Below are 25,681 nucleotides of genomic sequence, written 5' to 3' on the forward strand. Positions count from 1 at the left end.
TTGCCAACACTTTGGATTTTGCTCAAAAATAGATAAGAAGCCAGTGGAAATTAACATTAACTCAGCTCTTCATTGAAAATAGAAGAAGGAAAGGAGTCATTAGCAGATGGTACTCAAAAGGAAGAACTTGGAACCTGTTGCTTTGAGAATTTTTCTGGGATTTATTTCATACCCAGCTATGCTTAGGATGGGATGAGGTTGGGGCTCTGAAATATATTTTAACAGCAAATTATTTTATTTTATGAATGCATGTGTGTGTGGGGGGGGTCAGTGGAGCCTAGTGGCTCCAAAGTCAGTAGGGCGGTGAATCAGCTCTGGGTTTTAGTCTGAACTTCCAAGTAGCTGTGCAAGGAGCTGAAAGCCCCTTGGACACCTCCATGAAAGTTCAACCTAAAACCCAGAGCAGATTCACTGCCCAACTGACACTGGAGCCACCAGCCTCCATTGACTAAGCTAAACCTCACATTTCTGGCAAAACACTTGCACAAAATTGCTTCCTTTCTGCATTATCAAACTATAGTGCTAGGATGTCCTTATGGTAAGGACAGTAAAATATATTTCACCTTTCTTTTGAGCCCAGATCAAGAAAGGCAGACTTCAAAGAATGGAGGAATTTACTCCATTTGGAGGAAAACTACAGCAACAACGAGTTTGCAGATAAATAGCAGGTGTTTGGGGGTTTGTTTGGATTTTTTAAAGCAAAATTTCTACCTAGCTTATTTTGTGATTTCCCATGCACGATGGACAAACGAATTATGCAACAGGATCAGTTAAATTGATTAAATGTGTTGGATTCAAAACTTTTATGGGCAATCTACCACCTCCCCCACTTAGAATGGTTTGAAAGGCAAAGAGGGTATGTAGTTTGAAGAGGGGAAACCCCAGAATGTCAAAAAAGGGAAATTCCAAATTTATATTTTTTTCTTTATTGATTTCTATAAAAGAGAATAAATTTCTTTCAAATACCCTATTATAGAAATCAATAAAGAAAAAAATATAAATTTGGAATTTCCCTTTTTTGACATTCTGGGGTTTCCCCTCTTTTTTTCTTATTATCTACGAATGTCCACACCTCGTATTTTTTGATATGTAGTTTGAAGGCCAGTCTGGCTGGAAACTGGGTGCTGAACAAGATGGACCTTTGATCCAATCCAGCACAATCAGTTCTAATGCCCATTTGGTCCTTGAGGATTAGAATCCCTTTGTAGTGCCTCTGAATCACCATGACTTAATTATACAATGCACGCCTTTAGTTCTTTTCTAACTTTTGGCTTGCTTTGGTTTAGATGACAGAAAGCGATGGTTTCATGAAGTAAAATGTGTATTGTTAGCTTTTTAATGTGGTTTTTATTATATAAGGAAGAAAAAGGTCTGCCAACTGGAGAGATGGAGTTTAAGTTGCTATACATTTTGGGGAGGAAAGACGGCTCTAGCTCCATCCCTCAGCACCTCACCTTCCTCCTTCCATTTCCCCAAGCCCTAGCACTTCTACCCTGCTCTCTTACCCTTTTCCTTTCTGCCCCTCCCGACTGATGCAGGCGGTGTTGCATTTGGGATTGTTGAATGGAGATATAGGAGGCAATGTGAGAGGACTTGCCTGGAGTGCCCCTCTCACCAACTACCCCCAGAGATGCTGTAGGCTATGCATTTCCTACTGACAAAACATTTCCTTGGAAGCAAGACCACTTTCATCACCACTTCCCATAGGAACTGAAAATACAACTTGCTCAGTGGTAGTGACACCACAGTGCTGCTTTGGGGAATTCTTTAAACTAGGTTTGGGGAACCTTTAGCCCTCCAGATGTTGCTCAACTGCAACGCTCATCTGTCCCAGCAAGCATGGCCAATTGATAGGAATTATGGGAGATGTAGTTCAGCAACGTCTGGAGGACTGAAGGTCTGTCATGCTTGATTTAGGAGAAATGCACTGCCTAGCTCTAAGGACTATTGTGCAACTGATGACACGCAGCTCTATCTCTCATTTAAATCCTCACCAGAGTTGGCTGTGGATACCTTGTCCAACTGCCTGGAGTCCGTAAGTGGATGGATGGGAGAGAACACGCTGAAGCTGAACCCCGACAAGACCGAGGTGTTGCTGGTGGGGGACAAGAGAAGGTTGGGTAATTTAGACCTGATACTTAATGGGGTGAGATTGCCCCTGAAGGACCAGGTCCGCAGTCTCGGGGTCATTTTGGACTCCCAGCTGTCTATGGAGTCTCAGATTTCTGCAGTGAGCCGGGCAGCCTGGTACCAACTTCATCTATTACAGAGGCTGCGACCCTATCTTCCCATACATCTGCTCCCACAAGTAATACATGCCCTGATCTCCTCTCGATTAGACTACTGTAATGCGCTCTACGTGGGGTTACCCTTGAAGACGGTCCGGAAACTCCAGCTGGTACAAAATGCGGTGGCGCGCTTAATAAAGCAGACCCGCCACCGCGATCATATCATCCCAGTGCTGATTGAGTTATACTGGTTGCCAGTTGTATACCGGGCCCAATTCAAGGTGTTGGTATTAACCTTTAAAACCCTATATGGTTCCGGCCCAGTTTATCTGAAGGAACACCTCCAGTATCACCAAATATGCCGCCAAACGAGATCAGCCTCACAAGACCTTCTCTCAGTCCCACCGGCGAAGACAGCTAGGATGGTGCAGACCAGGGAGAGGGCTTTTTCGATCGTGGCCCCCACCCTCTGGAACTTACTTCCCTTTGACCTTCGGCATGCCCCCTCCCTGTTGACTTTTCGCTGAGCCTTAAAGACCTGGCTCTTCAGGCAGGCCTATGGGATCTCTGGGGCGGGTTAGGTTTTATACTGTGTTAGTGTAGGATGGTTTGTCAGATGATATGTTATGATATTAATACTGTGATGGTTATGTATATGTTGAGATTGTATTTTATATTGTATGTCGCCCAGAGTGTCCGTTAAGTCGGACAGATGGGCGTCTGATAAATAAATTTTTATTATTTATTATTATTATGATGTCATGACTGTTGACGTGTCACTGTTATATTTAGGTGAGCATTTCCACCAATTAAAACAAAATAGTCATCGTCAAAAAAGGATTGTAAGCAAGATGCAGCATACTAGAGGAATGGTTACAAATGTTTTTACTCAGATGGTTTTTTTGAATAGGTCTTTCCTCCCTCCCCCTATTTGAGGCCTTACTGATTACCATATTTACTGACCATAAAGACAAAGTTCCTTTAGTTCATATTGGCTGCTGGCATCTTACCCTTGGACAAAGTGACCTCTTCTAGAGTACATGATATGGCTCTGTTGCATGAGCCATTTATAGTTCTCTTATTAAATGGCTTTACTCCAGTGTGATGGGTTGAACTAGATTACCTCCCAGTGTGTTTTACTAGTATTGCTCTGTAATATGAATGGCCATTCCCTGATGAATGTATGTGTGGAACATTTTCATCATTTCCCCCCCCATCCCCTGCTTGTTTCAACTTTGAAATATTAGCAGCCATGGCATTAATTAGTAGTAATGGTATCAATGAAAGGGTGAAAGGACTATAAGGGGATATTGTATCTCTCACTAGAACACAGCCTTCCCACACCCCAATAAATTTAGTGTAGGAATAACTCTCAATCTTGCGGGATTTCAAGACTGAGAATATAATATTTTAACATTTAAAACATTGCCATCCACCCCGACACCTGCAGATTACTTCACTGCAATGCCATTCTAACAGTGATAATTGGAAATTATAGGTCATTCCAAGGTGAAATGCTGCTCCTCACACAGGAAAGGTTTTATAAACAATGATCTCATATAAAAATGGCTTTTTCTAGATTATGAACCTCCTTGCGAGACTGCAGCTACAAATGCCATTAGCTGGCTACAGTGGACTACAAGCAGGTAAACCAGGCAGAAGTTCTAATCAATAGCCCATGGAAAACTCTCAGGAGGCAGTTGAATCTAAAGGAGAAACTGAAAGGCACAGAGACCAGCAATGTGTGCAAGCTGGAAATGAAACAGTACACCATACATGGGATGGAGATTTACAGGGACATTTAAAAGAGAGGCAAGTTAAAACACTCAGACATAGTGTGAATGGGTACAGGAGTGCCCTACAGTCTTGGGTTGTAAAAACACTAGTCGCCAGATCAAAGTGTTTCCATTAGTCACACCTGGAGGTAAACAGGTTGATTTGCTGATCAGTTGCGAAAAGTCTTCGAAACTGAATTAAAAAAAAAAAAAAAACTCAAGCCGATCCCACCAGATTTTACAGTAAAAAGGGCTGTGGTCTGATTAACATCATGTGCCTCTTTTTCAGAAGAGAGAGATACAGACACACTGGAACCGGCAGAACAGTGAGTCCATTTCTACCTTTAGAAAGGAGCAGACAGCCATTCTGAATTATTTCTTGTATGTGTAAGGTTTTAAGATCTGCGACCAAAGCTCAAAATTTCTGCTGGTTCAACAATCATTAATTCAGACTTTTGAAACTGGAATGTTGGGCTATTTAGAATAAGCATATTCTTGGCAACCTAAGATTACCATGGGAGCAAAGATGTCAACTCTGAACCCTTTCCCACCCCCTACTTTTTTAAGGTTTATTTTCAAAAGTTACACAAATGTCCCAATCAATCAAAGGCTAGGATCCTGAGCTTGTTCCCACTGGTGGAACATTCCCTGTGCATTGCTCTATTCATATATTTTTTTCCACTGGCAGAAGCAGGGAGGCGACTATCACTGATTTCCCTTTCCCACTGCAGGGTTCCCCCCCTTCCCTCTATTAGATCTGGAGTGTTGGAAGATCCTCTGGAGCAGCATGAGAAGTGACAGCCTGCAGAGAAAAGGCAGAATTAGCAGAAATGGCCTCCCCCACTTCTGCAGGTGGAACCCTTTGCTAGATCTCAGTCCTGTCTGTGAATGGAAGGGCCTTTCCATTCGCAAAAGTCTAGTTAGGATCCAGGGTATGATTACTTTGTTCACAAAACTGTGCACAGTGGTGTTAGACAATTATTGCCTCCCTTTTGTGACCAAATCAGGCTTTGCTTTCAGGGCCTAAATACAGTGAATCAAATCCAGATTTGGGAGTATACTTAGATCTGCTCTACCTGTGCAGCAGAATGATGGTACAATTTTCAGGAGTTAGAATGGAGTTCTTCAATTTGTAGCTTCATGATGTATCTTCTGTAAGTAGAAAACTAACACATTGGGGAGAAAGGTTCTAGCCTAGATCAACTGAAGCATGCCCAGAGAAGGGGGTGGGTGATATGTCTGAGACCAAATTCTATGAGCAACAGTTGAGACAGCTGGGTATGTTTCACCTGAAGAAGAGAGGATGAAGGGAAGGCATTATAGGGCTGCCATGCAGAAGATGGAGACGTATTCTCTGTTGCTTCAGAAGGCAAGACTAGAACCAGTGGGTGGAGATTGCAATGAAGTAGATTTTGCCTAAACAGCAGCCAAACATCCTAATGATAAGAGCTGTTCAACAGTGGGTAGACTGCTTTAGAAGGTGGTAGGTCCCCCCTCATTGGAGGTATTTATTTAAGCAGAGGCAGAACAACCATCTGTCAGGGATGCTATAGTTGCACCTATGATTTCCATAGTCTATATGGGTACAATCCATTCTACCTCATTTGTTGATCCAGTCTTTGTTAACAGAAATCAACAGAAAGGCTATTGGTGTCTTTGCCTCAGCACACAGGAGAGAAACCATTAATTTCATCCAAACACTTCTAAACGTACCTGAAACAATAATCTGTAACTTGACCTTCAGCATTTGACAGAGTGAACCACCGCTTACATTTATTTGACATGTACTAAATTGGAACCACATTTTGATCTTCAGAATCTCATAGATTCAACCGCCTGGATAAATAATCGATAACTAGCACTCAGCTTGTCTCCAAGTGTCCCATATCAAAAGCATATTTAGGTTGCAATTCTACATGAACTTAATGGGACTAAGCCCAACTGAACACAGTGGGACATAATCTAAATAAATACGTTTAGGATTGCATTGTTGATTTGCTATTTGGCTCTCACACACAATCCAGGAGAGGACAAAAAAACAGTGACGGAAATACAAATAAACGTCTGTACTTACACGTGTCAGGCTTGAGTTGACTGTTCGTGATCCCAAAATACTGAGGATTTTCAATTACAGGAATCTTTGTCATTCCAATAATGACTGCATCTGGGCCACCCTCAGAAGAAGATGGAGTGTTACTTCCATTGGATATGTGATGAAGAGGACTCGCCGAATCGTCGTCATTGCTGATAACTGAAGAAGGACCTAAAGTTAGAAACAAAGATGGCCCTGTAACTTGACATAGTTCTCCCCTCCCTCTGTCATCACCTCACCACGGTGCCTAAAATAGAACATCCAGTAAAGTTTGGGGGGGGGAGTGGGGGGAGTTTCAGACCAGGACTCCTAGAGGCCAGGCTCTAGCGCCTTATCTTCTGCACCAATAAGGCAGCATACCTGCCAATGGTTGAATGGAGCGACCTGTTTGTCTACTGTGGACTAAGCTGTTTGCTTCTCACCTCAGTGACTGCCATTTCTGGAACTTGACCTCAGTGACTGCCATTCCCCCCCCCTGGCTGATGCCCTGGTCTGTCCTGACCTTTTGGCTCTGATCCTGTTATCACGTGGGAAGCTGATCCCCAGCAAACCCTGTCAATTACTTATAGAGGGAGGAAGGGGTGTTTCTGCTAACTTTTAGATGAAGATGAATTCTGTCTTGTTTTATATTCTTTATAATTTTCATTGATTTAAATTTTGAATTGCATGTTGTACTTTTTAATACGTAACAAGCTGTCTGGAGGACTTAGCCATACAGGTGATATATAAATGGAATAAATTAATAAAATAAAACCAAGGAAATATTTGGATAAAAGCTCTAGTCCTAAGCAGATCGATTCGTAAGATACCGGTAGAGCAACTCTGCAAGTCATTAGAGATGCAATGGAGTGGATGGAGAAAGGCAGCTCATGTGCCAAATGCTTCCTGTAACCAGAATGGCTTACAGAGCTCCCCACGGTGACAGAGGCGAGCATACTGGTTTGAACAGGACTGTGGGAAGCTGCCTTATACTGAGTCAGGCTATTGGTCCAGCTAGCTCAGCATTGTCTACACGAAGGAGAGAGAGCCTCTGGCCTGGAAGCCAAATGTGGCCATCAAGGCCTCTCTCTCTCTCTCTGGCCCTTGGGTTCTCCCCAGGCTCATATTCCTCACCAGCCCTGAGTGCTTTTGCCTGGCTGGAATGTGTCCTTGAACTCTGATCATGCTTCTCGCTTGCCTACAAGGAGGATGGAGAGAGGTGTGGAGAAATTACCCGCGTTTACCAGCTCAAAATTCATATTCCTTGCTTTGCCCACTTTTGCCTCTGACCTTGCCTACTCCTGGCACGTAGCCCCAGAAGGTTGCCCAGAAGGGATTGCGGCCCTCAGGCTGAAAAAGGGTGCCCCACCCAAGTCTTCACTGATTGGCTGCAGCTCTCCAAGGTTTCAGACAGGGCCTTTCCCAGTCTTAGCTGCAGATGCTGGGGTTGAAGCTGAGGCCTTCTGCATGAAAAGCAGGTGCTCTGCTGCTGAACTATGGCCCTGCCCTAATACAGTCCACTTCTCCCTGCTCATATGAATGGATGACACAGAGAAATGTGGAGAAGTAGGAAGCACAAGGCACTTGTTATTTATTATTATTATTATTAACAATAATATTAATAATAATAATAATAATTAAAAAAACTTTAATTTATATCCTGCCTTTCCTCGAAGTATGCAGCCACTTATAACAAACATCCAAGAGCTTGAAATAGTAGCATTCCAGTTGTAGTCCACCAAAAGTAACTCTCCTTAAGCCCAGCCTATTATCTTCCTGGATCCACAAAACACTTTACCTGTTTTAGTCACCAACGTGTTTAAACACTCCAGGGCTAATCAGGGGCTGAAACTCAAGGAAAGAGCTTCTGGGTGATTAAAGCCCTTCTCACAAAGCTGCTTTTTGAGTGTTTCGAGATTCTGGGTATTAAAAGCTATTACAACAGAAATGGAAATGGACTGCCTTCAAGTCGATTCCAACTTATGGTGACCCTATGAAGCGATATTGAGAGGGGGTTTACCACTGCCTCCCTCTGATGCTGAGAGGCAGTGACTGGCCCTAGGTCACCCAGTGAGCTTCATGCCTGTGTGTGGATTCGAACACTGGTCTCCCAGGTCACAGTCCAGCTCTCTAACCTCTACGCCACACTGGCTGTCATTGCAACAGGGAGGCACCAAAGGTGGGTAAGTGCATCCCAAAACAAGGAGCTCCCACCCACCTAGTTTATTTCACCCACCTAGAAATATACTTTGCCCCTTCTGTGCCCTCCCCCAATTTTTTCCTGGTGCTATTGCTATAATTGCAAGATGAAGAAACTCAAAAGAACTACGAGAAAAGAAAAAGAATCCCTCCTTACATAACACTTTGTAAGACAATTTTTTGTCCTGATGATTCGGAACTTCCTGACCACTATGCCAGTAGACAAATAGAAATTTAACTCGACAGGAACACAATGCTGTGGGTGAGATCTAATGTACGTCGTACAAGTGGATCTCCGCTCCTCCCCGATGCAGCCCCCTGTGCCCCCCAGATCTGCTCTGGAGGAGATTTGGGAGGGGAGTAGAGGGCTGCAGGAGCAAGGAGAGGAGGCCTCCCTTTGCAAGAGTAACAGCCTGTTCTGCTGTTTTAATATAAATGCAGTATGACGGGCCAAGTCCATTGCAGGATTACAGCTCAGTAATCAGCTCCCTTATACAGTTTATAAGAGATGTCTTGAACTGTCCTGCAGTCCCAACATTCTCTTTAAATCTATTCATCTGTTACTCATATCTAGGACATTACTGGGATTATTTGAAGGAGGCAGCACTTTTAACTCTGCTCCTGAAGTCACATCACCTTCCTCAAATAGCCCTATGGTGCCTGTGGTTAACTGAAGTGAAAGTCCAGACCTTGAGCTCCTACTCCCATGTGGGGACTATTTGTGATCAGGGTGTCCCATTCCTGCCCAGCTCATACACATGAACAGGAGCTTGCATGTTGGGCTTTCACTCTTTTACTTCAAACTGTTGTAGACAATGTGCAGCTGTATGAGGAAGGAGCTGTGCCTCTGGAGTGAGCTTTTAGCACAGCCCTGTTCCAAATAACCAGCACAACATAATGTGAGTAATGCACAGGAAGGGATTCTGTTATTATGAATAACTGAGCCCTTCCTCATTGGCTCATTCCTATCATGTAAGCGTTGGACAGAAAGACACATGAAGCACTGGGGAAATGGTGAGAAGAAGCGTGAACAACAGCAAAGTATTTTGATGGATCTTGTGTACTTGGTACGTGTAGAATTGTCCTCTGTATAAGAGAACTGTGTGCCTTTGTTAAAAGAAAACTCCCAAACATATAAAGTTATTTTTCCATCCGTGTCCCCTTTGTCCTTCCCTCCTTTTTTACCTGGGTGTTGTGTTGTTGTAAAACCACCCTTTAATTGCAAAGTATTTTAGAGACCCGTACTTCATAAATCAGGAAGCTAAAGTTAAGCCACTGACCATCTCAAACAGTATTTCAATTATTACCTGAAAAGCTGTAACTTTCACCACTCATGTTATGGCTGCTTGAAACTGAACTAGTGATGTAGTGGGAAATTTTGAAGAGCAGGAGCTTATCATGACAGCTCCCATACCCACTCCCCCAAGAAGAGTCCTGACCCATTATTGCACACACTTAATACCCAATTTATTGGGGTCAGCAGGACTGTAATCCTATGCACAGTGCTGTGGGAGTAAACCCCACTGAACTCAGCAGTGCTAGCCCCATAAGGTTAACTTATAAAACACTGAGCATTGACAAAAGATCTTCAGCCAGCTGAAATGCAACCTTTAGTTTTAAATTACATTCAAAGTATCTTGAAGTGTTATTGTATAAACTGCTGGCATGAATTAGGGCACCCATCCAAGAAAAGAAAAGAAGTACCCAGCTTCTGCTGGATTATTTCCCCCATTTTCTCTCTTCCTCTATGCTAACCTGTCACAAACAAGCTTGAAAGCTTCATGATCACCTCAATCACTTGCCAGAATGCAGAGAATTCATCAGCTACCTAGTACTTCAGCAGATGACTTGGAACTGAAATTTGATTCTACTCATTGCCAGATATATCTCCTCTTTGTTTCAGTGAAGACAATTGGGGCAGGGTTTTGTTTTCTTTGCAATTGCTTATTACTATTGGTAACGTATAAGAAACATTGGGGTCCTTTGACTTGTTACTTTCAATCATGTTAAAAGCAGAGGGGCTCCTCGGTAGAACAACTTCCTGGCCCCACCGGGCTCTGTCAGCATGAGATTAGCTCTTAAAGCGCCACAGCACACATATACTCTAACAATACCTTTTGAATCCTCCTAGACCTATGAACCTGTTCCTTCAGGGGGAGTGCAACTCCATTGAGAACAGGCCATCTACCCAACTCCCAGACTCAGGAACCATTCACCCACAGTGCTTCCATCTTACTCTCAGTCTATTGGTCCTCATCCAGTCCATTACTGTCCCCAGACACAGGTCCAGCTCTTGAACAGCCTTTCCTGAATTCGGATGGAATAGTGAGAGAGAGCTCAGGGTCACCACATATTGATGACTCTGTACTCCATGTCCCAGGATGAGAGCTCCAAACAGCTTCACATAGATGTTAAAAAGCATGGGAGATGGTACCCTGTAGAACCCCACAGCACAAATACCAAGGAGCTGAGCAGAACATTCCCAATGTTACTGTTTTGAATTGGTTCTGGAGACACTAGAGGTGCTCCTGTAATATGGTGACAGTTCAGGAGGATACCATAGTCAATGATAGTCACAGAAAGCATCAAGGAGAATCACTCTCCCTTGTCCCTCTCCTGATAAAGGTCATCAGTTAGGGTGACCAAAGTCATTTCAGTGCTGAACCCAGGCCTGGAGCCAAACTGAAATGGGTAGCTTCGTCCAAGCATGTCTGAAACAGACTGGCCACTACTTCTTCAGTCCTCTTGCCCAGGAATGGGAGATTTCCAATGGGATTGTAGCTGACAGAATCCAGAGATGGCCTCATGAGAAGGAGCTCCACTACCATAGAACCAATTAAATTAATCGACATGATTAACTTAGGTCCTTCACTTTCAGTGGGTCTATTTTGAGTTTAACATAGCTGAATACAACCCATGGTAGTCTAATCTGGATACTGCAACCATCCTGTCTGTATCCTCAGACCACAACAAGTGAAACTGATTCCACAAACCAAGACTAGATGGTGCTGTGGAGACCTTCACCTGGCCTGTATCCATACCAGAGAAGATACCACAAAGGAAAATATTGAAACAAAATCAGTATTCTATTTTAATATTTTAAAAGAAGATAATGAAATATTACTGACAAAACTGTGACAATGACTGAGCTTTGTGCCACTGTTCAGATTTTGCAACCTACTTTTTTCTTTTGTGCTCCATTTGTTATGTAATTAACAGATGGCAAGTATCTGTGTGTCAGGAGACAGCTAAATTTACACCTCTTTAAATACCTTGTTTGTCAGTTCCCTTGATAAATGTGAGTAAACTGGCATACAAACTGTTTTAATGCTTGCTTATCTGACAGACTAGCTGTTAGATGAAAAGCTACATCCCATTTTCTTAATGCACTGCTAAATTTACACCACAGTCAAAGGCTACCGCGATGGAGCCAACACTTAATTGAGCAACCAAATGTATGCATGAGGTTTCAAGAATGCAAGACAATTTTCAGAAGCAAATGTGAAAACATTACTCTGAATTGGAAGAAGCTTTCACTATTCCAATCATCTCTCCCATATGCATGTGTGAACTTTGAAGCAAAGGGCAATTTTCCACCCAAATGCCTAAATACTGCTGCATCTGCTTTAAATGGGGTCAGCTAATTGCTTGTCAAAAGCAAACGAAACCTTTTGCAGGTACGTCTTATTGATTTGGTTTTCACAAATCCAACTTTGGCTTACAACCAAAAGTTGGGCAAGTACATTAAAAAAAACTTGGATAGCAATACAGGTCGCTAATAACAAATAGTAACTACATATGGGGGTCAACGAGAGGATTCAAAACAAAACAAAGTAGCAAAGGTTTCCTGCAAGCAGAAGTATTCTGCTTGAAGTTCTCATTTGAATTCATTTTAAGAACTTTTTATTTTTATTTGGCGAAGTTGGAAACTGAAGCCAGAGAAGAAACAGCAATCTGCCTTGGAGACAGAGAAAACAAAATAGTAGAAAATATATCGTCTTATAATGTCAGGTATGCTTTAACTTGGATTCCTGCATTGGGCAGGGAGTTGGACTTGGTGGCCTTATAGGGCCCTTCCAACTCTACCATTAGATGATCCTTTGATTTTTTCTCTCTCCCCCTCATCTTTGATGTGTACAGATTTTTTCTGAGTTGTGTACAGCAGCACATATGCACTGTCTGTCTAATATGTTCATCATGCACGCATCTGCTACCAACATGGAATCTAGCTTAGAGATTTAAGGATACAATTGCCCTTGTCAGGGCCGGCACCAGGCACGACTGGACCCTTGGGCACCAGCCTGCCCCGGGCCCACAGCGCCTGCCTGCACGCCCCACCTACCTTTCCCATTGCCTCACATAAACAGCTTGTGTGGTGCGCATGTATGCATGTCATCAACCAAGATGGCGGTGGGGGGTTCCCTAAGGGGCCACCGCCATCTTGATGGCACACATTTATGCTACGCATAAAGAAGGTGGCAGGGGCATCAGCCCCTTTGGGAAGCCTCCGCTGCCATCTTGGTTGATGGTAGGCATGCACACACAGTTCATACAGCATTCCCAGCAACAGAAGAGGTAGGTGGGATGTGTGGGCAGGCTTATTGAAGCCCATAGAGTCTGTGTGTGTGTGTGTGTGTGTGTGTGTGTGTGTGTGTGTGTGTGCCTGGGAGTTCCCTTTCTGCAATCTGCAGCAGTGTTGGGAGCCAACGCTGCCATGGATCGCGGAATGGGAGTGCTACCTTCCTACCCTAAGGAGGGGCCCTCAGCCAGGGCCCAACCTGGCCATCCTCTGGCACCAGCCCTGATCCTTGTTTCTGATATTTTTTGTCAAAAATGCACAGATGGCGACAGGCCATTGCATGGGATGTGAAAGTTGTAGGTAGGTGTGGTAGTTGTGGGGGAGGAGCCATCTTCTTCAGCACACAGCATGAAAGTACAAGAAACAGTCACATCATCCCCACTCCCAGAGCGTGGAAAAGTTACTTTTTTGAACTACAACTTCCATTAGCCCCAGCCAGCATGCCCACTGGATTGGGCTGATGGGAGTTGTGGTTCAAAAAAGTAACTTTTCCAAGCTCTGCCGTCTCCACACAATAGCCTTACTCCCACTCCCACACACAATTTCCATTGGTTTATGTTTCCACATAGAATATTGCCACTCTGGGGTAGCATCATGCAATAAAGGTATTTTCTTTGCCCACTACACCATCTAAAAATCAGTACTTACCAATTGCAATAACATGCAATAAATATGAAATCGATAATCCAGCATAACTGAATTCCATTGCTGTTACACTCCCACCCCTTGACCAAGGAATCCTGGAGGAACTTAATATAGCCAGGCTGCAGTGATGGTAGTAGTCGTCCAACTTCTGGAAGGCATCCCCTTCCCTACATCTCTTCTACTTCTGATTCTGATAATGCTGCACATCCTAAGTACTTATCCTCTTCTCTATGTCTTTCTGCCCCATCCCTTATATTCTCGTGTGCCTCCTGTTAGAAGTGTGACATGAGGAACTCCCATTTGGTCCTCTTTGCACGGGGAGATAGATAGTCCTCATAGCTGGCTAGGCTGCCACTGACCTGCACTCATCTTTTCTGTCTGTCTTCCTTCTGTGTAAATTGATACGTCTCAGGAAGCTATTTACACCTCTGGCTCTGATTCTCTTCTCTTCTCTGCTAACCACCAGAGGAGAAGCAGCCATGTTCTCTTGGTCTCCTCTCCTCTAGCATGAGGGGCAATGTCCAGGCATGGTCATTGGAGCCTCCAACTTAGTTAGCTCGATAGAAGTAGCACCTTTACTATCCAGTATGTATTTCTATTAATAAAATAGTCTTTTTTTTATTTTGAAACTAAGGCTAAGTCTGAGCAAGGTAAAAGCTCATTTTCTCTCAGGTAAAATCACACCCATGCAGCACAGAATGCTGAGCAAGCTACACTAAGCTAAACTCTGCTCATTTACTAAATCTCTGATTGGCCTACCAGTACTGGAGAATCCAACATCTCCCATAGCCACTTTTCTCTCCGCACCCATGCTACAAATCCTTCTCATTCTCCCCATAGATACATCTCATGAGAAGTTCAGAGGGCTGGATCCTTCAGCTTGCTGAAACTCTTCCAGAAGCTCCAGGAACCTACTTAGGCTTCGCGTCTTTCTCCTGTGCTCCCATATTTTGGGCCCTTCACAAGATACAATAGAAGAACTTGCACACTGCCACAGCTGGAGTACTTTCTCACAGTCACATCAAGAGACCTATGTTTGAAATGTTTTCTTTAGGCCACATACTGTAGTCAGATTTTCTCTTCCATGAGAAACATTTAGGGCGGATTTCTATTTCTACTCCACATATGTTTTTCCAGAGTTAGTTATTTCTTCCTCCCTCCTGTTTACAGGAACTTGTGTGGGGGAGGGGAGAGTCTTTTCAGATAACACACCTAGGGAGATGATGCCATCCAAACGGTGGCCTCCCAGCTGCTTTTTTGTGATACTTCTACATGTGTTACTGACTCTTTTGAGACATACTTCCATTTGCATGTACAGCCTGTGGGTTGGCGCTAGGGCATGACATACACATGACTAGGCACACCAAGAGGAAAAAAAGAGTGAACCCAACAAAATTTGGCATTTTTGCCACATGCTTGCCCACAGCAACCAGTGGAGGCTTGTCCATTAGGGCAAGTGGGGCACTGCCCCACTGACCTCAGTCTGCCCTCATCCAGCCCCCACCTGTCTGCCTTCTTACTTACAACCAGTCCAGGAGGTGGCCCTGCTTATCATTTTCTTCCTCCTTAGTCTCAGTGTTGCCTCTTGTAGAACTCACCAGAGAGGAGGGTGGGGGCAAAACTAGAAGGAGTGGGCTCTGCTTACTGTTTGGGTTTCCTGCATTCCACTGACCAATCTCGATGGGCCCTAGCCACCACTGACAGCAACTATGGAAACAACAGAGAAGGCTGTTGCCTTCATGCCCTGCTTGCAAACAGTTTTCTTGGGGGGGGGGGGCTCAGCAAGTGCTGTCTGGTGGGTCCAATCATGCGGGAAGATAGGAAGTTACCATTTAAAATTTTCCAGAATGCCATGCAGCAATGCTACATTGGGTGTTCTGAGGGTATTGAGGGGAAATTAAAATGGCAGCTTTCCAGACCTGGTGCAGTAGGCCCAGAGCAGGTGTCAGCACTGGTGGTCTCTGTTGGGGCCCCAGGAGCTACCTTGAGGGTGCCAGGCCAGATATTGATGCTAGGCATATTTGTGGGCTTCCCAGAGATATTCTTAATTTCAAATGAAGGTATGAGATATTCAAGAATTCAATTAAGGCAGTCATGTGCCCCTCCAGATGATGTTGAACTCCAAATCGCATCAGGTCCAACCAGCATGGCCCAAGGTCAGGGATGATGAGAGTTGTATCCAACAGCATCTGTACAGTTTCTCAGCTATGCAAACATATTTTTAAAATTGTTTTCCAACATTTTCAACTGAAGACATACAGAGGTATCATTTTAACCATCTTGATATTTTGCAGTGAAATAGGGCAGTGCATTTTCACACAAACTCCATTAGCCAGGCCACCCCAAGACATTTTGCTGCCTGCAGCAAAGCTTAAGATGGTGCCCCTTCCTGTTTCATTTACAAAAGCTGACTGGTCTCGCAATGGAATCTTACTTCAACACTGATGATGGGACAGTATCTTCTACTGAGTGCAGTCAGCTGGTTTAGGGAAAGCCATGTGGCACACATAGCTCTTGGCCCCAGTATTGTGCTCCTGCTTTCTGTCCCCAAGCATTTTCTACCTGAGGCAGACATCTCATTCTGCCTAATGGTAGGGCTGGCCTTATTCATTGGGCTTTGTTCACACTAACCTTTTTGGTGTTGGCCTCTGGGTTTTTTCTCCCTGCACATCATTTTTAAAGTTCCCCATGGTGTTCCTGGCTTTGGCAGTGCCTCTGAGTTTTGACTGCCATTGTAAGCACATGACCTCCTCACACATCAACTCATGAGAAGAAGCTCCAGGCTGTTACATGGAATTGCAGCATGCTCAGGCAAGAACATGGATGCACCATGCACTCAACCCTTTGGCCTCATTTGCTGAGACAGCAGATCATTGGATCAGGCAGGAGCTTACGACCTATTTCCCCCAGGTATAAGTTGAATAAAACATTCCCAATCTATTTGCAACCATATTTAACTTAACAAGGCTTGTATGCCTTCTTCAGAGGGTTGATAAATCTTGAAATATGTCAGTTTCTCTCCATTCAAGTATTCTGGGCAGCCTGCCTATTTCAAGGACATCTGCAGTGCAGGAAGGATTCCCTTCTGATCCTTGACAGGAGCAGGTTGGCTGCCTATGCATAAAGTTCAAGTTCAAGAACCAACCTGCAGGATTTTGCTCACCCTTCTCTGAATGGGATCCAAGCTGAAGGACACAGTTCATGAACCTTGCTGGAATGAAACACCTCTTTATGCATCTTTCATTTCATCCATCAGGCCATTGTCATGCTACACCTTTTATGGTTGACAGGAAAATCAATTTCTCTAGGGGCTTAAGAAAACGGCAATGAGTTATCTTGCAGTTTGACTTTGATGAAGAGGAAATGCATTGGCATGACATTTTTAGTGTTCCCTACATCAAATAATGCTGGCGATAAGTAATAGCAAGGGCAATGAAACAGTTGTGTTTTGGTTCTGGATACTCAATAATCAACAACAATGTCAAAGGGTCACTCCTGATAATTTAAATAGACCTTTAAACACACTTTTATGAAACAGATCCGGCATAATCAATGTTTATATCAAACAAATTGGTCCCTAGAGAATGAAAAATAAGCTATTTCCCCGTTGAAATGAATATCTAGTTCTTTCAGCTATTTGCAATTTGTTATTGCTCTGCCACCAAAAGTGCTCACAGTTGCATATTTGCTCACAATCCAGTCTCAGTACAAGGTCAGATTGTGGTGAATGTGTTCTCTCACACACTTAGTAACATTGGAAGCTAGCTTAGTCTGCCTTACACTAGCTCAGTATTATCTACACTGACTGGCTATGGTTCTCAAGGGCTATGAGATAGGAGACACGCCCAGCCCTACAGGGAGATGCCAAGAATTGAACCTGGGACCTTCTGAATGCAGACATTGTGTAACCGTTCAGGGTAAAGTTTGTGGTTAAAGCTTATTATAGTTAGGGATGGATGAATCTGTCCGTTTCAGTTCTCAACTTCTCATTTTTCCAGTCTTATATTCTGTTCTCCACATTTCTACAGCAATATGAAAAAAAGAAACTCTTCAAAAATCCTTATGAAAATTCATCAACATTTTAGTGTGAATTTCTCCTGAAAATACATTTTTTGTATGCAGTTTTTACAAATGTTTACCATTTATTTTACAAACACTCATTTTTTGCATGCAATTTCCCTTAATATTTGTGTATGTTATTTTCCTTATCATATGCATTTATATGGACACTTTACCCTAATGTATACATTTTTGTACAAATTGCTTGGCTGGAGAACTGCACTGCAAAATTCAGAAAAATGTGTATTTCAAAGGATAGCTCTGTTTTGGGTCACATATCGTTTTGAAAAGTGCTAATCTGTTAGGTTTACCTTTAAATGCAAACTGAATTGGACTCCTCTCCCATCCCTAATTACAGTCCTAATTGGAAATTTGCAGAGCCACTGGTCCCTAATAGGATGTGATATTTTTGATGGCCTTCAGTGTTGGTTCATACAGGTTTTTTCTTCTTTCTAATCAGGTGAAAAAACCCAAATACAGAAATGGCATTTCAAATGTGAACTGTGTCTGCATGCATCATTATTCCTGTACCTCCTTAAAACACATATGTGCTCTTTTGACAGTGGAAAGTTTATAGGATTTGTAAGTTAATAAACACATCTGCAGCAACACCATGATACCATTCAGATGATACCCTGCTCATCTGTATCTGGTACTTGGGAACAGTGATGCAATTAGGTAATTTTTAGATAGTGGGTTTAAATGATCTTATCCACACACCCCTGCCCATCTTAAGATAATAATGTCTATTCCTTCACTTACTTCAAAATGTGGGAAGGTGGCCCAGCTGCATTGGGGTCCTCCTGTTCATTCTGCTGAGTGTGATCCCGGACCTCTGCCCTATAGTCCTGCCCTGATGCTTGGGCAAGCACAAAACGTCTTATTTGAACCAGTCCTTAAAATCACATCCTTGTAGTGGTCCTAGACTCAGTGCAGTGCCAGCAGTGGCGGCCGGCACCCATTGGGACTGGTAGGGCAGAAGGCAGGGAGGCCAACAGTAGACAGAGCAAGAGTCAGTGACAGGTGGAGCCAACTAATTCTAGTTTTGCCCACATCCTCCTCCCTGCTGAGTTCTACAGGAAAAAAATTGAGACTAAGAAGGAGAAAATTGTCAGCCAGTAAGAATACAGGCAAGTGGGGGCTGAGGGCAGACTAAGATTAGTGGGGCAGAGTCCCACTTGCCCTAATATAGCAGCCTCTGTCAAGACTGTCAAGATGCAGCAGTATCTGGGGATGCTTTCCTCTAACTTCACCAATTTAAAAGGCTAGAACACTTTCTTTCAGATTTATATCATGGAGCTATTTTTCCTTACGGCAACAGTTGGTGTGGTCTACCTGATGACTTGGCTGAGCTGCCAAGAGAAAATTACATCATTGCTCTGAGTCTCATCTTGCCATAGTCTGGTGAAATATGTATCAGCCTCAGCTCCAGATTTTGGGCAAGACATCCTGAGGAGGCCTACCTCCTTGTTGCTGTCACCTCTGCCTATTCACTTACCCTCTCCCTCTGGGCCCAATCCACACCACTGCCCAGGAGGGGAGGGCAAGAGAAGCTGCTTCTCTTTTTTCTTGCTTCTACCACTGTTTGGGGACCAGAAAGAAACAGCAAATAGTAGTAGCAGTAGGTCCAGAGGACTCTGGGGATCAGCAATAGGCCCCCTGCTGGGTGTGGGCCTGGGCTGGTGTCTGATGATGCTGACTATTAATGCCTGCCCTGATTCATGTGCCAGCCCATGTGCCTTCAGACCATTATCTGGGCCACACTAAGTAGTATTCAAAGCACTTCATATCCATGACCTTTGCAATCATGGACCACTAAAGTCAGTATTACTGTCCCTGTATTCTTGCCTATCAAGCAGCACAGAACTGCCCCAATCACAGAGAAAGAGGGGATCCAATTTTAAAAACAAGAGACATGCATTTTGTGGCACTCCACAGATCAAAGTGGTTTAGTGGCCTTCAAGTAAACTGGTCCCAAGTTGTGCAGGACTTTTTATACTAATACGTTTGGCCCGGTAACAAATTGGCAGCCAGCACTAATGTCTGAGCAGAGGTGTAATATGCTGACAGGTTCTCACTCTTGACCCTTAGGCCACTGACTGGGTTCATGGCTGCAACAAGATTTGGAAAAAAATCAGAAACTTTCTGCTCCATAGTTCTGCCTCTGAGGCATATAAGCAGGCATTGACTGGTCAGGGACGATGTTGTAGTTGTTATGTGCCTTCAAGTTGATTTCGACTTATGCAACCCTATGAATCAATGACCTCTAATAGCATCTGTTATAAACCACCCTGTTCAGATATTGTAAGTTCAGGTCTGTGGCTTCCTTTATGGAATCAATCCATCTCTTGTTTGGCCTTCCTCTTTTTCTACTCCCGTTTTTCCCGGCATTATTGTCTTTTCTAGTGAATCGTGTCTTCTCATGATGTGTCCAAAGTATGATAATCTCAGTTTCATCATTTTAGCTTCTAGCGATAATTCTGGTTTGTTCTAACACCCAATTATTTGTCTTTTTCGCAGTCCATGGTATGCGCAAAGCTCTCCTCCAACACATTTCAGATGAGTTGATTTTTCTCTTATCTGCTTTTTTCACTGTCCAACTTTCACATTCATACATCGAGATCGGAAATACCATGGTCTGAATGATCCTGACTTTAGTGTTCAGTGATACATCCTTGCATTTGAGGACCTTTTCTGGTTCTCTCATAGCTGCCCTCCCCAGTGCTAGCCTTCTTCTGATTTCATGACTATTGTCTCCATTTTGGTTAATGACTGTGCCAAGGAATTGATAATCCTTGACAAGTTCAATGTCATCATTGTCAACTTTAAAGGTATATAAATCTTCTGTTATCATTACTTTAGTCTTCTTGACATTCACCTGCAGTCCTGCTTTTGTGCTTTTCTCTTTAACTTTCATCAGCATTAGTTTCAAATCATTACTGGTTTCTGCTAAGAGTATGGTATCATCTGCATATCTTAAATTATTGATATTTCTCTCTCCAGTTTTCACACCGCCTTCATCTTGGTCCAATCCTGCTTTATGTGTGATATGTTCTGCATATAGATTAAATATATAGGGTGATAAAATACACCCCTATCTTACACCCTTTCCGATTGGGGACTGTGATGTTCCTATATTAATGTATATATGGTAAGTGTTGTTGTTTTAGAAGATACATGGTAAGTGGAGTGAAAGAGGGGGAGTGAATGGGCAGTAGAATGCGAGATGATTGGCTGAGTATTTAAAATGGCTGAATGTATAAAAGGAAGAGTGAGAGTGGAATCTGGGGGGGAGAAGAGAAAGAGTGGATTGCTTGGTGGGGTTTAGAGAGTTGTTTACCAGGAGGGAGGTGGAGTTCGGATTAGTATTGAGTAAAACCATATGCTTATGTGCCTTAAGAAGAAATCTTGTTAATCTTGTTAGCTTTGTTATCTGTAATAAATACTTAATTTAGTTTACCAAAGGCCTGATCCTTGGCTGGGGTTTCACAGACCAGAAGGGAGGGTAAGGTAATGACCAAGGCTGAAGGGGAACTGTAACAAATGGTGGCAGCGGTGAAGAGAATAACAATACCAGTATTCAGAGTCTCTGGGAATACTAGTATTGGGACGTTACTGGTGGTTGCCTAGCAGGGGGATCTGTTGAGATCAGTGCTAGAGCGGGGAGGTAAACCATAAGAGAGTGCGGTCCGGACTGGTGGAGTCCCTGGTGGTGCCTAGAGACAGGCAGTAACCACGAGCATGTAGGAACCTGACAGGGAGAGCCAGGGAAGGACGCATCACAGGGACCAATCGGTTTCTCCATATTCTGTCCTTACAGTAGCCTCTTGTCCGGAGTATAGGTTGCACATCAGGACAATCAGATGATGTGGCACTTCCATTTCTTTTAAAGCATTCTAAATTTTTTGTGATCTACAAAATCAAAGGCTTTTCTGTAATCTATAAAGCACAGGGTGATTTTCTTCTGAAATTCCTTGGTCCGTTCCATTATCCAATGTACTTTTGCAATATGATCTTTGATACCTCCTCCATTTCTAAATCCAGCTTGGACATCTGGCATTTCTTGCTCCATATATGGTAAAAGCCTTTGTTGTAGAATCTTCAGCATTACTTTACTTGCATGGGATATTAAGGCTATAGTTCGATAATTACTGCATCCCCTGGGATCCCCTTTCTTTGGAATTGGGATGTATATTGAATGCTTCCAGTCTGTGGGCCATTGTTTTCTTTTTCCATATTTGCTGACAGATTTTTGTCAAAATGTGGACAGATTCAGTCTCAGTAACTTGTAGCAACTCTATTGGTATGCCATCTGTTCCTGGTGATTTGTTTCTTCCAAGTATTTTAACAGCAGCTTTCACCTCACTTTTTAAAATGTCTGGTTCTTCATCATACGGTTCCTCCGTGAATGAATCTGTCATCCTTGCATCTCTTTTATATAGTTCTTCAGTGTATTGCTTCCATCTTCCTTTTATTTTATCTTGGTCAGTCAGTGTGTTCCCCTGTTGATTATTCAACATCCCTACTCTTGATTTAAATTTCCCTTTCATTTCTCTAATCTTTTGGAATAGGGCTCCTGTTCTACCTCTTTTGTTGTCCTCTTCTATTTCTATACAATAACTATTATAGTAGTTCTTTTTGACCCTACGTACTAGTTGCTTTATTATTGCATTTAGGGTTCTGACTGTGTTTCCATCTCCTTTTGCTTTTGCTTTCCTTCTCTCTTTAACCATTTTAAGAGTTTCATCAGTCATCCATTGGGATCTTTCTCTCTTTTTAACTAGAGATATTGTCTTTTTGCAGTCTTCCCTGACAATGTCTCTGACTTCAATCCATAGTTCTTCTGGTTCTCTATCAATTAAGTTTAAAGCCTCAAGTCTGTCCCTTATTTGATTTTTATATTCTTCTGGGATGTTATTTAAATCGTATTTTGGCATTTTGATTGCTTTGTTGTTATTCTTTAGCTTTACTGTGATTTTCGATATGACCAGTTCATGATCTGTACCGCAGTCTGCTCCTGGTCTTGTTTTCGCAGAAAGTATGAAACTTCTCCATCTTCTGCTACCAATTATATAATCAATTTGATTTCTATATTGACCATTTGGTGATGTCCACATGTACAGTCATCTTTTCGATTGCTCAAAAAATGTGTTTGAAGAAACAAATTATTGGCTTCACAGAATTCAATAAGTCTTTCTCCTGCTTCATTTCTGTCTCCTAAGCCCCATTTCCCCATAATTTCTAGTTCTGCTCAATTCGCTACTTTTGCATTTCAGTCCCCCATGATTATCATCATATCTTATTTTGGTGTGTGATCAATTTCCTCCTGTACTTCTGTGTAAAATCTCTCCAATTCTTCTTCTTCTGCGTTTGACGTTGGAGCGTAGACTTGGATGATGTTTATGTTAATAGGTTTCCCGTTTAATCTCATTGATATCACTCGCTCAGACCTTGCGTTGTAGCTCTTAATTGCTCTTGCTACATCACTTCTCACTATTAAAGCAACCCCATTTCTTCTTAATTTCTCATTTCCTGCATAAAATATTTTGTAGTTGCCTGATTGAAAATGTCCCATTCCCATCCATTTTAGTTCGCTCACACCAAGTATTGTAATGTTGATGCGTTCCATTTCTTGCTTGACAATTTCTAACTTTCCCTGGTTCATGCTTCTCACATTCCATGTTCCTATGGTGTGCTTCGTACAACTCCAGACTCTCTTTTCGCATCTGTGCACATCAGCCTCTGGGCTTTGGCTTTGACCCAGCTGTGTCATTAGTCACAATGCTACTTGTACTTCTCCGTTGTTCTTCCGCAGTAGCTAGTTGTGCCATCTGACCTGGGGGTCTCATCTTCCAGCACTATCTCGTGTTGCATTTTGGATACTCTGTTCATAGGGTTTTTGTGGTAAGAGGTATTCAGAGATAGTTTACCATTGCTTTCCTCAGAGTCTAGATGCATCTTAGTCTGGTGTCTCAGCTTTGACCATTCCACCTTGGGGTGACCCTACTAGGAGTCTAGTCTCTTGGTCTAGACTCCTGACAGCATTGCTCTCAGCTTCGACAGTCTCAAACCCCCTCACCACATTAAGGTGTGCATCCTAGAGCAGGCAGGGATGATGACAGGGTTCTTTTAATGATCCACTTAGTAGCCTTGGGAGTTGTCTGCTTCATGGAACATTTTGCCAGGATGTGGTGCAATTTTATGCATATTTACTTAGAAATAAGTCCCACTGATTTCAATAGGACATGTAAGTCCTAATCCATACATTACTGGTAACAGTGGTAACCCTTATGTGGAGGAGTAGTGGATGGGAATCCCTTACTCTGCCATGCACTTAAAAAAAAGTGAGCCAGTCCTTCACACCAATACCTGATAATGCAAAGGCCTGGTTTATCCCCTCCCCTTTCTCAAGGGAAACAGGGCCTCCATATCGGGCACTAGTGGGGTGGCCACAGATTCTTTTGATGTGTGTGATGGAGGAATGAGGTGCTCACCCAACTGCTGCTATTGCTGCCAGTAACATATGAATTAGTCCCAAAAGGTGCATAGATTGGTCTGCAACCTTAATATTTTGACAAAGTTGATTGCTAGTCTCAATACACATTTTCTTTCCATGCCATTACACAAAAACCTAATAGTGATCCTTCTAAACTTTCCTAACTGCCTAATCCTGTGCAAGTTTACTCAGAAGTAACTCCCACTTAGTTCAATTGGATTTGCTTTAAAGTGAATGTGCATAGAATTGGATTATTAATTAATAGACCATATAATACATAACAAGCCTTGTTATGTATGAGAAACAGAGAATCCCTCACATGGAGGGCACTGATGTGTAATCATAGCTGCTCATGTGTAGAGGTTTCTCTTCAGACGTCTGCACTCAACCTTCAGACATCAGGAGCAGTGCTAGCTCTGCTGCACAATCTGAGGAGTGGGGTTGCAGCATCCCTCCTTCTGTGTGCAAGTGCCCTCTACACAAATAAAGCATGAAGGAGCCTATAATATTCTATGAATCATCAAAGCATGATTTTTAGCAAATGAAGTTTTTAGTCAGTTCTGTCCTGGATAGACAATAGTTTGTTTATACAACTGCAGATTAATGATCTGCTGTTAAGAATGAGTTAAAGTGATATATCTTCCTTAGTCCAACAATGCTATGCAAAGAAGGAAATTATGGATCTTTGGATCTCTTATATACCAAAGAGTGACAGTTTCACATCTACATAATGTTTAATTGAAAATCTATAAAAATTTATCCCTCATTTTAACTATTTGGAAATTAATGTAAGATCAGATCCTGAAAATACCTTGGTTCATGCTGAGACAAAGCTATCAGTGGGACTTTTGCCAGAGTAGGTATTACAGACTTGCATGACTTGGCCCACAACAGCAAAGAAATATGAGCTATTAGCTCAATCCATCTATGTCTAAAGTACATTGCTCAAGCCCTAACATTCTGCTAGAGCCTGGCTTTGCCAGACGCTTTGGCACAACTACTGGGGCTTAGCAGCTGTTACAAATCTGTGAGGACTGCAGGACTGAGTTCTTTCTAACTGTTCTAAATTATAAATAAAATTCCTCCTGATCAGCGTGTCCAAGACAGTTGACTTCTCACCAATCGAAAAGACAAAACATGATGTAAACCAAACAAAGGTTTTATAGTACATGACTTCCAAGGTTTTATTGATGGTCCTGAAGGCTCACTCCCTCAAATGAAAGACAACACTCCTCAATGCCTAAACCCTGATATTTCACAGACTCTACCTCTCTACTTCTGCCCTCCCTCTCTCCCTATAAGAACAGAAGAAGAGCCCTACTGGATCGGAGCAAAGGCTCACATAGTCTAGAATTCTTCTCACAGTAGCCAACCAGATGCCTATGAGAAGCCTGCAAACAGGACCAGAGTGCAACAGCGCTCACCCCATCCTGGCAAGCTATAGGCTGTACACGTTAGGGATTGAGGAAATCTGAAGTATTTCTTACAGCACAATTCTATGCATGCCTACCTAGCACAAAGTCCCATTAACCTTGTTATGTAGTATCTTTCAGCCTAATCTACTTCATAGAATTGTTGTGAGGATAACAATGGAGACGGCGGGGAGAAGAGTTGTGGAGACTGTGCTGA

The 25,681-nt window shown here is 42.9% G+C and overlaps 1 protein-coding gene across 5 annotated transcripts in view; it reads right to left on the reverse strand.

Annotated features, from left to right (window-relative positions):
• Positions 1–25,681, reverse strand: part of NTRK2 (neurotrophic receptor tyrosine kinase 2) — a 305,262-nt gene that overhangs the window by 70,228 nt on the left and 209,353 nt on the right. For all 5 annotated transcript variants that reach the window (XM_061626814.1, XM_061626834.1, XM_061626806.1 and 2 more), the window contains exon 13: positions 6,078–6,266. In XM_061626814.1, coding sequence (XP_061482798.1) covers positions 6,078–6,266 — 189 coding nt within the window. The remainder of the gene's footprint in view (positions 1–6,077; positions 6,267–25,681) is intronic.

This window comes from Rhineura floridana, chromosome 1 (genome assembly GCF_030035675.1).
Source record: "Rhineura floridana isolate rRhiFlo1 chromosome 1, rRhiFlo1.hap2, whole genome shotgun sequence".
Lineage (NCBI taxonomy): Eukaryota > Metazoa > Chordata > Lepidosauria > Squamata > Rhineuridae > Rhineura > Rhineura floridana.